The 14,682-nt window shown below is 34.8% G+C and overlaps 1 protein-coding gene across 1 annotated transcript in view; it reads right to left on the reverse strand.

Annotated features, from left to right (window-relative positions):
* Positions 1 to 14,682, reverse strand: part of LOC121380195 (PH and SEC7 domain-containing protein 4-like) — a 43,388-nt gene that overhangs the window by 8,375 nt on the left and 20,331 nt on the right. The window contains exons 10-11 of the mRNA XM_041509003.1: positions 14,140 to 14,283; positions 12,957 to 13,159 (exon numbers count right to left, since the gene is read on the reverse strand). Coding sequence (XP_041364937.1) covers positions 12,957 to 13,159; positions 14,140 to 14,283 — 347 coding nt within the window. The remainder of the gene's footprint in view (positions 1 to 12,956; positions 13,160 to 14,139; positions 14,284 to 14,682) is intronic.

Here is a 14,682-nt window from a genome sequence, read left to right on the forward strand (position 1 = left end):
TGAAGGAAATGTCAAATGACAAAAGCTTCCCAGTACAATTTTTTTTCTTCTTCTGAAAGAAATCTGCAATTTGAATCGGACAAACTAGAAAACTGTTTAACACATGAATGAACTTACAAATTTATTACACATCTCACTTTTGTACTCATATATTATATAACATATTTTATAACATATTTGTACGCAAATTTGTCAATGGCATAACAAGATTCAACCAGTATATACAATTTTGAAATCATGAGTTTTATTAATGAAAAAATTATATTAAATAAGGTATATCAAAATTAATAAAGCCTTATGGAATATTGCAAAACTGAAAAATAATTTATTACATCTGACTACACTTTATTTCATTGGTTATACAATGTGCAACTTTTTTAAAGATTTAAAACTTTGTTTTTGTTTTAGGAAAATATTTATCAAAAGAAAACAAATAAGTCCTTTAAGTGGAAAGCAATTTTAAAATTTAATGTACGCTTTCTAAATAACCATCTTTCTAAATAACCATCTAGTATATTATTATTACCGTACACTTTCTAAATAACCATCTAGTATGTTATTATTACCGTACGTAAATTTAATGTATGCTTTCTAAATAACCATCTAGTATATTATTATTACCATCTAGTATATTATTACCGTACGCTTTCTAAATAACCATCTAGTATATTATTATTGCCGTACGCTTTCTAAATAACCATCTAGTATATTATTATTACCGTATGCTTTCTAAATAACCATCTAGTATATTATTATTACTGTACGTAAATTTAATGTATGCTTTCTAAATAACCATCTAGTATATTACTATTACCATCTAGTATATTATTATTACCGTACGCTTTCTAAATAACCATCCAGTATATAATTATTACCGTACGCTTTCTAACCGTACGCTTTCTAAATAACCATCTAGTATATTATTATTACCGTACGCTTTCTAAATAACCATCTAGTATATTATTATTACCGAACGCTTTCTAAATAACCATCTAGTATATTATTATTACCGTACGCTTTCTAAATAACCATCTAGTATATTATTATTACCATACGTAAATTTAATGTATGCTTTCTAAATAACCATCTAGTATATTATTATTACCATACATAAATTTATGTATGCTTTCTAAATAACCAACTAGTATATTATTATTACCATACGTAAATTTAATTTTTAAACCACAATTTGATAACTATTAATCTGACTTGATGAAAATGAAAACAAACGGCTCATTCTTGTTGTAAATGCTTTATATCTTTTCTAGAGGAAAGTACAGAAACAGACACAGAATGGTGACTGGAAGAAATCTACAGGTAGTAACCATGGTAACACAGATAGCACCAATGCCAATGCTAGAGACAGATTAGTACGGTTATTTACACACAAATGATCACACCAATGAAAAGAGTAGACTCGTTTGTATTTCCCATGTGTAGGCAGGACATAACGACGGGTTTGTTATTACCACAAGGATTTTAATTACATCATGTGCATGTATGTTACAGTCAACTGGGTTCCACGTAAGAATTCCATTCTCTACATTAGGTTCATTATGGATTTCTTTTGTTTTAAAATGTAGGTTTGCCTACTTATCTACAACTTTATATTTATATATAGATATTAGTTACAGAATATATTTACCAATCCTTTTCACAAGTGAAATATTTGACATGGTGGTTTTGTTGATATAAACACAACTAATGTTAACTCTTCAACCTATACAGGTATATGCCATTATGATTCATCCTTTTGTGTATCAGGTGTTAGTTACGTGGATACAAAATGTCTGTACTTGGAATTGGCAGCTGTGTGACCATAATCGCCACATCACATTTTCCAAACTCATTTCCTGTATATTCAGAAATTTATGATTGGTCATTTGCTTTAAAATGATTGCAAAAACATCCATTCAGCGATCAACTGTTCTTTTTTGTAAACATGTAGCTGGCATGTAACATCAAATTCATGTTGTTTTTTTGTAAACATGTAGCTGGCATGTAACATCAAATTCATGTTGTTTTTCTGTAAACAAAGTAGCTGGCATGTAACATCAAATTCATGTTGTTTTTTGTAAACATGTAGCTGGCATGTAACATCAAATTCATGTTGTTTTTTGTAAACATGTAGCTGGCATGTAACATCAAATTCATGTTGTTTTTTTATCACCTAAATGTAATGTGGCCAGTGTGGTCACACAACTACCAGATGACTAAGTATAGACATGTATACAACATTAAGCTAACAACTGATGTTTTCTAGGTAACATTTAATGGCTGGATTAGTGAACTTGACGTCTCATAGACTGTATTATAGTAAACAGTATCTATTAGTAGGTGTCTTCTCTATCTAATCTAAGCGACACAATACCCATGTTAGACAGTCACTAGCTGTAGTTTAACATTTTAATTAGGAGTTCGTAAACATTCTTTTTCTTTCCCAGTTCAAACCATGTATGTAAATAATTATCTACTGAATTAGTCTGAACTAAATACGTCAAAAAAATTCCACTGAATTAGTCTGAACTAAATATGTAAATAATTATTCACTGAATCAATATGAACCATGTATGTAAACAATTATCCACTGGATCAGTTTGAATTATATATGTAAACAATTATCCACTGGATCAGTTTGAATTATATATGTAAACAATTATCCATAGAATCACTGTTTGAATTATATATGTAAACAATTATCCACTGAATCACTGTTTGAATTATATATGTAAACAAATATTCACTGAATCACTGAATTATATATGTAAATAATTATTCACTTAATCAGTTTCAACTACATATTATGTGAACAATTATCCACTGAATTCAACTTATTAAATATATGATTTCAACACTGGACAAAAAAATTAAATGTTAATAACATTTTACAAGATTAATAATAAAATACACATGTACTAGAAAATACTGTAAAACAAAAATTTACCTTAAAGTAAATATGTCTGACTAATATACAAATGTGTCTGTGTGAAGCCCTCTCATATACCAGTACGACAAGGTACTTTGTCATAGTCCAGCACTACCTACATGTTTTAGCTATGTATTACTTAGGGGTAAAAAAGTATGTTTTTAACTACTACACATACTTTAAAAAACAATTCTTAATCAGGTCCTATCTAGCTAGCAAATTTAAAAGTTGTCGAAATCACTGAATTATTAGCAGTAATGAGATGTTGTTAATACTTTGACCCTAATTCAACTTCACAAACAAAATCACATCACAGATATTAAGACACCGACGTCAGTTAAGCATTGTTTGGTTCTCAGCCGGATTAATTTCAGTTATGACAGAACATACTACATGTATTATTACTCAATTTTAATATATCAATGACACAGATACTTAATATTATCGCATTTTTAATGGAAAATATTCAGTTGCTTTGCTTAAATTTGATTACTAAAAGTAGTGAAGCACTGAGAATCCAACCAAGTATACAATTCGGAACCTTTTTGATTGAATGCAGAACATGACAAAACACTGAACTGTAACGATTAATGTTTACTTCAACCATTTTTATCAAAGTTCCCCCCTTTCTTCTAGAAAGAGAGGTCACTTTTACTTTTTCAATCTTAGATTAGTGCTTGTTACAGTGTGTTTTAGATCTCAATATGGACCAACTAATTTGTATGACGTTGTTATAGCATGTTATTTGTGAGAGCACATCCAACATCTTTTTAATACATAGCTAGACAGTGTGTTTTAGATCTCAATACAGACCAAATAATTTGTATGACGTCGTTATAGCATGTTATTTGTGAGAGCACATCCAACATCTTTTTAATACATAGCTAGACAGAATGATTTTTTTTTTAAACTTGACAATATAATACTTTGTGTACTAAGCAATATTCACACTGGTTCTTATTCACAGTGCTTCTTTCATGAAGTAGATGGTATATTTTAGTCAATATGTATACATTTTGGTTATGTAACCACTGAGACTAAGGGATGGGTGAGTGGGGCTAAACCATTGCTATGCACCCCTCATGTTAAAACAATACAAAATCATTCACAAAGTATTTCAGAATGCATTTAACAGCATCTACAATTTTTAAAATCTGACCCCAACATCCATGACCACCCACATCAAAGTAGTTTGGTCCACCACTTAATTAAAATTCTCTCTAATGGATCTGAATTAGTATGGAAAATAATGAAATATATGTCTAGCCAGTGAGGAGAAATGATGGAAATTTTGTGTTACTTGATAAAAATAGACAATATATAATGTATATGTTAATAGGAAAGTGACACTAAGATTCAGTGCATGAGCAAAACTACGTTCGGCAGCCAAAAGCACACACAAACAGTATATATAAAATAGATTATAAAATAGTTCTAAAACAGTTCTATTTTAAATTTCTTCAATCTTTCACCCACACAAATATAAATATGAAATACACTAAGTTATGTCATCATTTTTAAAAACCGTTTTCTCATTATACAAGTACCTGTACTACAGGTAAAATTCACTGCATGTTATTGAAAATAACAACATCTACAGACCCCAACTTTAATGCAGGGAAGCAATATTTATCGATTTAGCTACTCCAATTCTTTTTGATTGTTTAAAGGCACACTAAAGTGTTTGGTTTTATTTGGTTTGGTTTGGTTTTGGAAGGAAGAAGGAAGGAATGTTTTATTTAACGACACACTCAACACATTTTAAATATGGTTATACATGTGTATGCTGTCAGACATATGGTTACGGACCACACAGATATTGAGAGAGGAAACCTGCTGCTATCACGCAATGGACTACTCTTTCGAATTAGCAGCAAGGGATATTTTATATGCAGCATCACACAGACAGGACAGTACATATCACAGCCTTTGTTCACCAGTTGTGGAGCACTGACCGGAATGAGAAACAGCCCAAGTGGCCAACAGACGGGGATCGATCCTGGACCGACTATGCATCAGGCGAGTGCTTGCCACTGGTTTACATTCCAACCTCCATTGTGGGGGGGTTTTCGGGGGTGCGGTAGAGTGAGGTTAAGATTATAAATTTCACTTGTGTATTTATTATTAGTTAAAAATAAGATTTTAGTTGCTGAAGTGGACAACATAAAGGCATGAAGGAATGTTTTATTTAACGGCGCACTCAACACATTTTAATTATGGTGATATGGTGCACAACATCAATACTGTACTATTTGTGGACAGTAATAGTGTACACGTCTGATTTACAATTTGGGGGGGGGGGGGGGGGAGAAGACTCCGAAGTCCATAAAATAACAATAAAAAATAAGTGCATGACAAATCATTCTGAGAATATTGAAAAACCTTTAATGCAAAATTGCTATTGGGAATTTGTTTTTTTGCAGATAAGGCTACTATCTATAAGGCTAAGAAAATACTGTCATATTAAAAACTACCAGTTAAATACAGATATGAAGAGAAATTACAGTAAGATATGTTATATTTATTTTGTCTGATGTCAAATGATGATGTGGAAACTGTTGTCTACTTGTCAAAGATAGAATCCACATTATTACTGGTGTTAGTTCAGGACAAACGATGTAAACAATCTTGTGTCAGTTTGGTTTCCATTTTCATACATGTATCAGTCATGAATGTACAAGAGTTAAATTAACACTAGGCCACAGATCAAATCAGTAACAATAACACCATTTCTATTTCACCCTCTCTGGTTTCCGTGACTAACGTCCAAAATAAACTTTACATGCATAACATTTTAATAATTTGATAAATACTGTAGATCCTGAAATTAATGCGATCATAATATTAATGTGAAAATATAATATGATGCATTTATTTCTGTTTTGTCTACGAGTCTGACGTTATTAAAAATCAACTACAACAAAAAAGATTAAACGCTAATATATTTATAAAACACAACTAAAAAACAATTCATCGTAGGCGAGACAGACTAACTGTCCAATAGTTGAGTTGATTTCACCAAAAACACTGAGGACTAAACAGGTTAACTGATGTATACACAGACATTGAAGATGCCAGTAACTCGGATTTAACCGAAAAGTACACAGACGTGTTAGAAAAGTAATTTTCAAAGGGAGACCCGAAAAGTACACAGACGTGTTAGAAAAGTAATTTTTAAAGGGAGACAACTCGCATTAATTTCATGTCGTATTTTAGTCTGCTCACTCTCACTCGTATTAATTTAGGGATGTATTAATTTCAGGATCTACAGTATGGTTTTCAATTTCAAGCCTTGTAAAGTTTCTTTTGGACATCAGTATATATATATATATATATATATATATATATATATATATGAAAATGTAGAACTTCACTGTATACTTTTTACGTTCCTTCCACTCTCCTTCCTGGTTACAAAAATAAATTCCTTTAAACCAAGAAAGAAAATTGGAGCGGTCTTAGATAAGGAAAAAAAAATTATTAACACAAAATGCAACTGGTAAAAAAGTAATATACATGGTTTGTGTAAATAAAATGTAATATAAATCCACATAATAACTTGCAGGATGCACCAAGTTGTGTATTATTCCATCAAGTAAATTGCATGACACACTGACAACACATCTTCTTAGAACTTCTAAATTCTCCACTGTGATCAATCTCAAGCTCCCCAAAAGACATTCATCGAAACAGTTGTTACAGACCCACTCTGAATCTGCTTACATGTAAACTGTACCTGTTGTACTGCCGTCTTCGCATCACTTCCGTAACTATATTTACCTTTAAGTGTCTACCTATTCTATTCTGAATTTTACCTACAAAACTCTACACTTAATTGTCTAAAATCAGGTTGTTACATAAAGTATTATAAAGTATTCAACTGTTCATGAAAGTGACTGTTACTGAGTGTTAACAGGCAGCTTGCTGTACGAACCTCATGTTATTAATGTGAATATCATTCTGTTTATGACACCAAAGATCCATTGTTATCTGAGTGTGTGCTGGTTTCTGTTTACATTTCCTGACAGCTGTTATCACCCTCTCACCAGTATCGCACAACCTGTTCCATAATGCCAAATCCATTCACTGTATATACATGGACATGATTCTTCCGCCTCTGCCTCTGCCCCATACTAATCCAAATACAAAACTGTTTCCTGCCCACACCCATTAGGTTCAGGCATGTCCGCGCTGGGTCTGGTCTCTGGTATGACTAGTGGCCTGACCCAGGGTAGTCCCTCACTATCATATGTTCTTACTTTTATATCCACACTGTACGCACATTTGCCGACTAAAACTCGGAGGAAATTGCAAAGCAGTTAACTGATGATTGACTTAAAGCTCTAAAAGTGCACCATGGTTCAGACATATATATATATATGTATATATTGCAGGGTTCGCCAAACTATACATCATGTTATTCACATCTTTACAAACATCTAAGAGAACTAAAACAGTGGTATGCTAAAATAAAAAACAGAAAAGAAATGATACACTTCATAATAAATGGTGATCGATCTATTTTAAAATATATGGTACATAAAATGTGTGTGAGGTTGGGACTATATGCACTGTACACAATTTACACTATAAACACATGAGAACAAGCAGGGATCACAATTATTCTCCGAGAGGTAAACACACTTAGTTTTAGGTTTGAATATATATACACATTACATAATCATTACACAGAATGTTGCTAAAACATAGGTCTTGAGCAAATGCCATGAGTACATAAAACCAAAGAAAATGTAACAATTCTTTAAAAAAAAAAAGAGAAAAAAGTCTAGTTAATGTTTACACTAACTGCAAACACAAAAGCGCAAGGCAAGACCTTTCAGATCTATAATACTGACAAATGGGAGAAGGTAAAAAAAAATAAAAAATTATACATGACATCAATAGTGTTTCTCAAAGTACACCTACTCACACAATGATGTCATTTAACTTCATTATGTGTGAAAAATGTCCAGCTTCAAAAAACAACAACTACCACAAATATATGTTTTGAATGAAACTTTGTCATCTTGAAAGCTAATGGATGAATGAAATGATTGATTTTAAATAGCACTGTCAACCATAAACATTATTCACAGTTTTTGGCTTTAATGTGTTAATATTACGTTAAGACTTACAGAAACAAAGAGAGTTAAAAATATACACTGCATTGTATACTTTGGCAAAATGATGCTACGATAATGACACAGAAACTGAGAGAAGAACGTACTTGCATAAATATTTAAAACGTTCAACTGACAAAAAAGGTTAACTCCACGATCAAGGCAGGCAAAAAATATTTAAAATAATTTCACGAAAAAGCTTTTTGAGCAAATTAAATTGCAGTATTTCAAACTAGGTATATGAGCTTATCCTGAGATTTAACTAACGAATCCTACGATTGTCAAAGGTGTCACCGAGAGATTGGGTCAAACCGAGAGGTCGGAGGTCACGCAGAGCTACAGTGGTTAAGCTAGTAGATGTAAAGTTTCAACCTAGTGCACAGCTGATCAGGAAGGTGTCAAGCCACTACAATGCCTTCTCTCCCACTAAGCATGAACAGCTGATCAGAACGGTGTGACGTTACTACAGTGCCTTCTCTCCCACTAAGCACAAACAGCTGATCGGGACAGTGTGACGTCACTACACTGCCTTCTCTCCCACTAAGCACAAACAGCTGATCGGGACGGTGTGACGTCACTACAGTGCCTTCTCTCCCACTAAGCACGAACAGCTGATCGGGACGGTGTGACGTCACTACAGTGCCTTCTCTCCCACTAAGCACGAACAGCTGATCGGGACGGTGTGACGTCACTACAGTGCCTTCTCTCCCACTAAGCACGAATAGCTGATCTGGACGGTGTGACATCACTACAGTGCCTTTTCTTCCACTAAGCATGAACAGCTGATCAGGACGATGTGACGTCACTACAGTGCCTTCTCTCTCGCTAAGCACGAACAGTTGATCGGGATAGTGTGACGTCACTACAGTGCCTTCTCTCTCGCTAAGCACGAACAGCTGATCGGGACAGTGTGACGTCACTACAGTGCCTTCTCTTCCACTAAGCATGAACAGCTGATCGGGACGGTATGACGTCACTACAGTGCCTTTTCTCTCGCTAAGCACGAACAGCTGATCGGGACGGTGTGACGTCACTACAGTGCCTTCTCTCCCACTAAGCATGAACAGCTGATCTGGACGGTGTGACATCACTACAGTGCCTTTTCTTCCACTAAGCACGAACAGCTGATCAGGACGGTGTGACGTCACTACAGTGCCTTCTCTCTCGCTAAGCACGAACAGCTGATCGGGACAGTGTGACGTCACTACAGTGCCTTCTCTCTCGCTAAGCACGAACAGCTGATCGGGACAGTGTGATGTCACTACAGTGCCTTCTCTTCCACTAAGCATGAACAGCTGATCGGGACGGTATGACGTCACTACAGTGCCTTCTCTCTAGCTAAGCACGAACAGCTGATCGGGACGGTGTGACGTCACTACAGTGCCTTCTCTCCCACTAAGCACAAACAGCTGATCGGGAAGGTGTCAAGCCACTACAGTGACTTCTCTCCCGCTAAGCACAAACAGCTGATCTGGACAGTGTGACGTCACTACAGAGCCTTCTCTCCCACTAAGCACAAACAGCTGATCGGGAAGGAGTCAAGTCACTGCACTGCCTTCTCTCCCGTTAAGCACAAACAGCTGATCTGGACAGTGTGACGTCGCTACACTACCTTCTCTCTCGCTAAGCATGAACAGGTACCCTAGGAACACAGCCTAGTTAAATGAGGAGTATGCCCGGGAAATAAACCTTGAAATCTTCCTTGGATACAAGCACGAAAATAAATTACAAATGAAAATTTCAAACAAGAGATTTTAAACTGCCATATTAACAACATTATAAACCTTGTATATGACATACAATGTATCTATGAAAAAAAAAGAGGAACTTATAGATACTCAGATTAGACAGTGGTTGGACTAGACAGATGGCTGAAAAACAAAAGCATATTTAATATGCAGACACGCACTATAAAAATATTAAAACATTCACATGCAAGGAAGTTGGTATTATCACCAAGCACTGTGTTGCACTGTGATACACCGGGAGCGTGGCTGAACCTAAGAGAATGTTATTGGTATATCCCAACACCACAAGTAACCACAGTATCTACCACCAAATAACACTAGTCTTAACAATAAATACTCTTTGCTATACAACTGACACTCAGCAAAACTGACCCATTTTTTAAAGCTATATGTATGATTCCTCGCTCCCTCCAACCCCCCTTTTTTTTTCTTTCTTCATACAATAATAAAAATAATTATTTTTAAACACTGCACCAATCAATCCACTACTAAAATGGTGAATTTGGTGACAGCAAAGCATTTTAAAAAATCATTTAATAGACTGTGTGCAGCAGTGTGTCTGCAAATGATGTGCAAAATATGCACAATTTTATACAGTTTTTGCTTCTTAATTATTACAAATATTTACCATCTGCCAGAATACATTTATGATTATATACAAGACTGCTTTGCTGTCAAAAGGTATGTTTCTGTGCACAATAAACGAAGGCAATAAATAACAAGCAAAAACATGTGTACAAGTTGTGTATTGATTACACACCATTGTCTTAATTTCAATTCCATAATCAAAATACACTGCACCCCACCTATGTACTGTGCATTGTTAACTTTAAGAACAAGCTATGTAGGGACCGAATATTTTCCGTTTTCCTTTCCCATATAATAAAGATGACAACTTTTAGGGGTTTTGTTTTTTTAGCTTTGCAAGTAAACAATATAAATTGGAAACTTACACATATTTTGATCACCATAAATATGAATACAAATCCCGACCTGCTGTACAGCTAATACTTGATCGGTGAGGGAATTTCTTTTCTTTTTCATTTCTAAAACAATTCTATCCCCAAATTTCATTATGGCAGTCAGTTAAACTTAAGGGAGGGTAAAGCCATTTTGGGGGTGGATGTATTGGTGTAATTCTGTTTTTAAAATAAATGTGTTAACATTCTTAGATTAACAGATAATGAAACACCAGCATAATAAGGGGAAACATACCTTCGGTCTTTTACTGTATTTTACCTTTAATACATTACTTTTTTTCTTTTCTTTTTTTACTGAACAGTCATAAAGATCTTTGTTATTACAATACAAATTACAATAAATGGGTTTACCTACAAATGACCTACGAAACCGTACCGGGATGTATTAAGTATTGATCACAACATACAGATGGTTGCATGGCTCAAACTGTATGTATTACGTTAAATCATACCACCTCACTCATCTTAGCAGCCAGGTATTGTTGAAATTATATCAGCAGTATTCAGTTGTAAGTCAAGTAGGGCATTATTGCACAAGCACACATTAAAAACAACAGAGTGCAATAAAAGTGGTTAGGAAATAAAAACGAAAAACTTTGGCAGTTTTTTCCAGAAAAGTTTTAGGTTTTTTTTAATACAGTGGTTCTATCGATACTGAGAAAAACCCACACATGCAGAGTTGCTAACATTCACATGGTTAAAAACAGTCTCCTCCTTCCTCCCTCTCTTCTTTACCCGACATTTAAATGTAATTATGTGTTTCTCAGGACAAAACCCTAAATACAATAGGAAACGTAACACTACAGACCTGTAATAACAGTGATACAGAATATAGCACACAAAAAAGTAATGGATAACATCTAGCTGTCAATGACAATGGTGAAGCAGATATTTTTAGAAAGTGTGCTATATGGGGGAAAAGAATATTGGAATGACAGGGTCTTTTCTACCTGGCCACAGGATGTTTACAAGGTTTAATTACCACAGCAAACTGTAGAGCCACTACATCGGAGATTCATATCACAAAGCAGCACTTTAAGGTAAAACTAAAAAGGTTGGTTTTGTGTTTCCGAAATTATATATTTTAAAATTTGTTTGATTTCTAGTCAATGAACAGTGATATGGATACCTAATATTTATGACGAACTGATGATAATGACGAAAATAATGATAGATGACTATATCATGAGGATATATGATTATGATTATGAAAGTTTCTGGGGATATTTAAGGCAGTGACAAAGACACACTGTCAAACAATCTGCGAAGACAAGATTTTTGTTTCATGGCATATAACTCTTCACAACTAACTTACACCACTATGATAAAAGCTGCGGGGGTTTTGTTTTCCTTGCAGGGCTACAAAACGAGAAGTGAATGGGATACATGTATGACAACTTAGAATTCACCAAGTGATGTTATTCTAAAGCAGACCTAACATTATTATAACCCTCTGCTTACTACAAACCTCACCTGTTGAGACAGCAATGTAAACATAAGGGTTACTACAGCCCCTGCTCTTTGTAAACAAGCCAGATGCACATGTGATCACTGTAAACCATTGCTTGTTGCATACAAGCCATATACATGTGCATTATGATAATAAATAAAACAAACAAAAGCTATTGGAAACAAGCAATGAACGGCATAATTTTCTGACTAGAATGACAACATGGCTGTCAACGTGCAAGCTGCCCGTGCTTCAATTATTCATAAATGTAATGAACAACAAAAGCCACACATGCCTGTAGACTATGCCTTTCTGGAAAGGGAAGTAACTAGCAAGTTAAAACCGTCAACATTATGGATGAAGATGCAGAAATGGTCTGCACCAATAAATGTGTGTTGGGAAAAAACACTCTTCTATCATTCTCACATTAAAAAAAAAATAATAATAATAAAAAAACCAATCTAACCACATTCACGCTATCAGATCTGATCTCCAGCAATGTCCGTTTAAACTCTCGCCAGACAGACAATGGGAATGGCACCTTGTTTCTGAAGAGTTAATCACTACCTACTTCAGTCATCGTATCCACCAATACAGCAAGTATGTACGAGCACAAATTGGGAAACTGTCTGCCTGCCAGTAAGCAATTAAGAGTGTTATTCTAGAAGGAGTCGTCATATTATGTCATAATCTACATGATCGGTTTGGTAGATAGCCGCTCGGTAACTGTACCTATCAGACAGGCTGCGCTGCACGGGTTTCCAGGGTGAGTATCCTGCGGTGGGCGGTGTGGCGGTGGGTGGTGCGGCGGTGGGGGGCCCGGTCACCACTTCCTCGTCCTCCCCAATCGTCGTCTCCACCAGCGACGGCTCCAGCTCCGGGTACGCCATCATCTTGCCTTGTAACAGATACACGTACGTCTTGAAGCGCTTAATCTGAAAGGAAAGATTTCTTTTTAAAGTTAGGATTCACTGCTACTAAAACAACATATCTCTCTTGAAGTGTTTAATCTAAAAGGAAAGATTAAAAACAGTTATAGTTCATCCCACAGGGAACACCTTTTTTCTTGCTGTGGAATTTACTACAAGCTATTTATTTCTGAGCCGATGGGTTTTCTAAATTGGACACCAAAAATAGTATTTTTTTGTTATTTTCAAAACACTTTTACTATTCTTCTTACGTCAAACCAAACTGAAATTATTTACAAAATAAAATAATTTGTAGGATGGGACTGCTACTAAAACAACATATCTCTTAAAGTGTTTAATATGAAAGGAAAGATTAAAAACAGTTAGATTCACTGCTACTAAAACAACATATCTCTTTATTTAGTCTATATTGAATTTAATCTTTATATATGTGCCTGAAACATACATTGATGTATTATGAGCAAATATGTCTACACTGCACTGTATAGCAGCCAAAAGAAGGTCATTTATAAATATCAGAATAATTGAAAGAGTCATGGTCCAAGTACTGAGCCCTTCAAGAACACCTGCTCTAACATTTAGATTAAAAAATTGGGTGTTTCCTATAAATACTTGCCATTTTCTGTTTTGGAGATAGTGCTTATCAAAATTGTGGCAACTCGCTTTAGAAACAAGAATTTTTATGGTTGGCTAATGTATCCCAATATTGCAATTTACTGTTTTCACTATAGTAAACTGAACAATGTACCATCAGCATTCTGAAAATTTAAAGAAAAATTACAGTTTCGTTCACAGACGTTTTTCATTCACCCATTCACCAAACTTTGTAGCCAGTCAAAATGACTGATTCACTCTGCTCTATTTAGTGTCAAAACATGTGCCAAATGTACCATTGAAAGCAAATCCTCTTTCGTACATAAGTTTTGATGTTAAATGTTTTCCCAGCTTGAATACCAGTCTCTTGATACAAAGTGCACTGCACATACCTCGTATTCGAGGAAAGATTCTTTCTCCAAGTATTCCGCTATCACTCTTGATTTGGCCCCTTTCTCCGGAGTGGTGCTCCTGTGTTGTTGTAACTCCAGCTCCACTACTGCCACACGCTCTTCATGATTCTGCAACTGGTCTTTCTGTACAAAACACAAAACAATGCATTCAAACACACTGACCAAGTAGAAAATAGCAACTAAAACATAGATATTGGTAACACACACATATATATAAATAACTGAGTTAAATAAGGAATTAACAATTATTATGAAATGGAGAGGAGGATATTAAAATTTTTTTTACTCTAGAAATGTTTCCAGAAACTCCTCAAATATTCCATGAGAATAGTAACAATGCTCACAAAAAATAATGCAGATTAACCTTCTGAGTACTGCAGGCGAGATATCTCGCCCGACGTCACGTCAGGCGACATACTGTATACTGTATATAGTGCATTCCCCAATTCATATTTCCTGCCGTTTTGCACACGACACTCACCGGAAACGGAAATATAATAAAAGAAAAAAGATTTTTTTTCA

This window comes from Gigantopelta aegis, chromosome 8, assembly GCF_016097555.1.
Source record: "Gigantopelta aegis isolate Gae_Host chromosome 8, Gae_host_genome, whole genome shotgun sequence".
Classification (NCBI taxonomy): domain Eukaryota; kingdom Metazoa; phylum Mollusca; class Gastropoda; order Neomphalida; family Peltospiridae; genus Gigantopelta; species Gigantopelta aegis.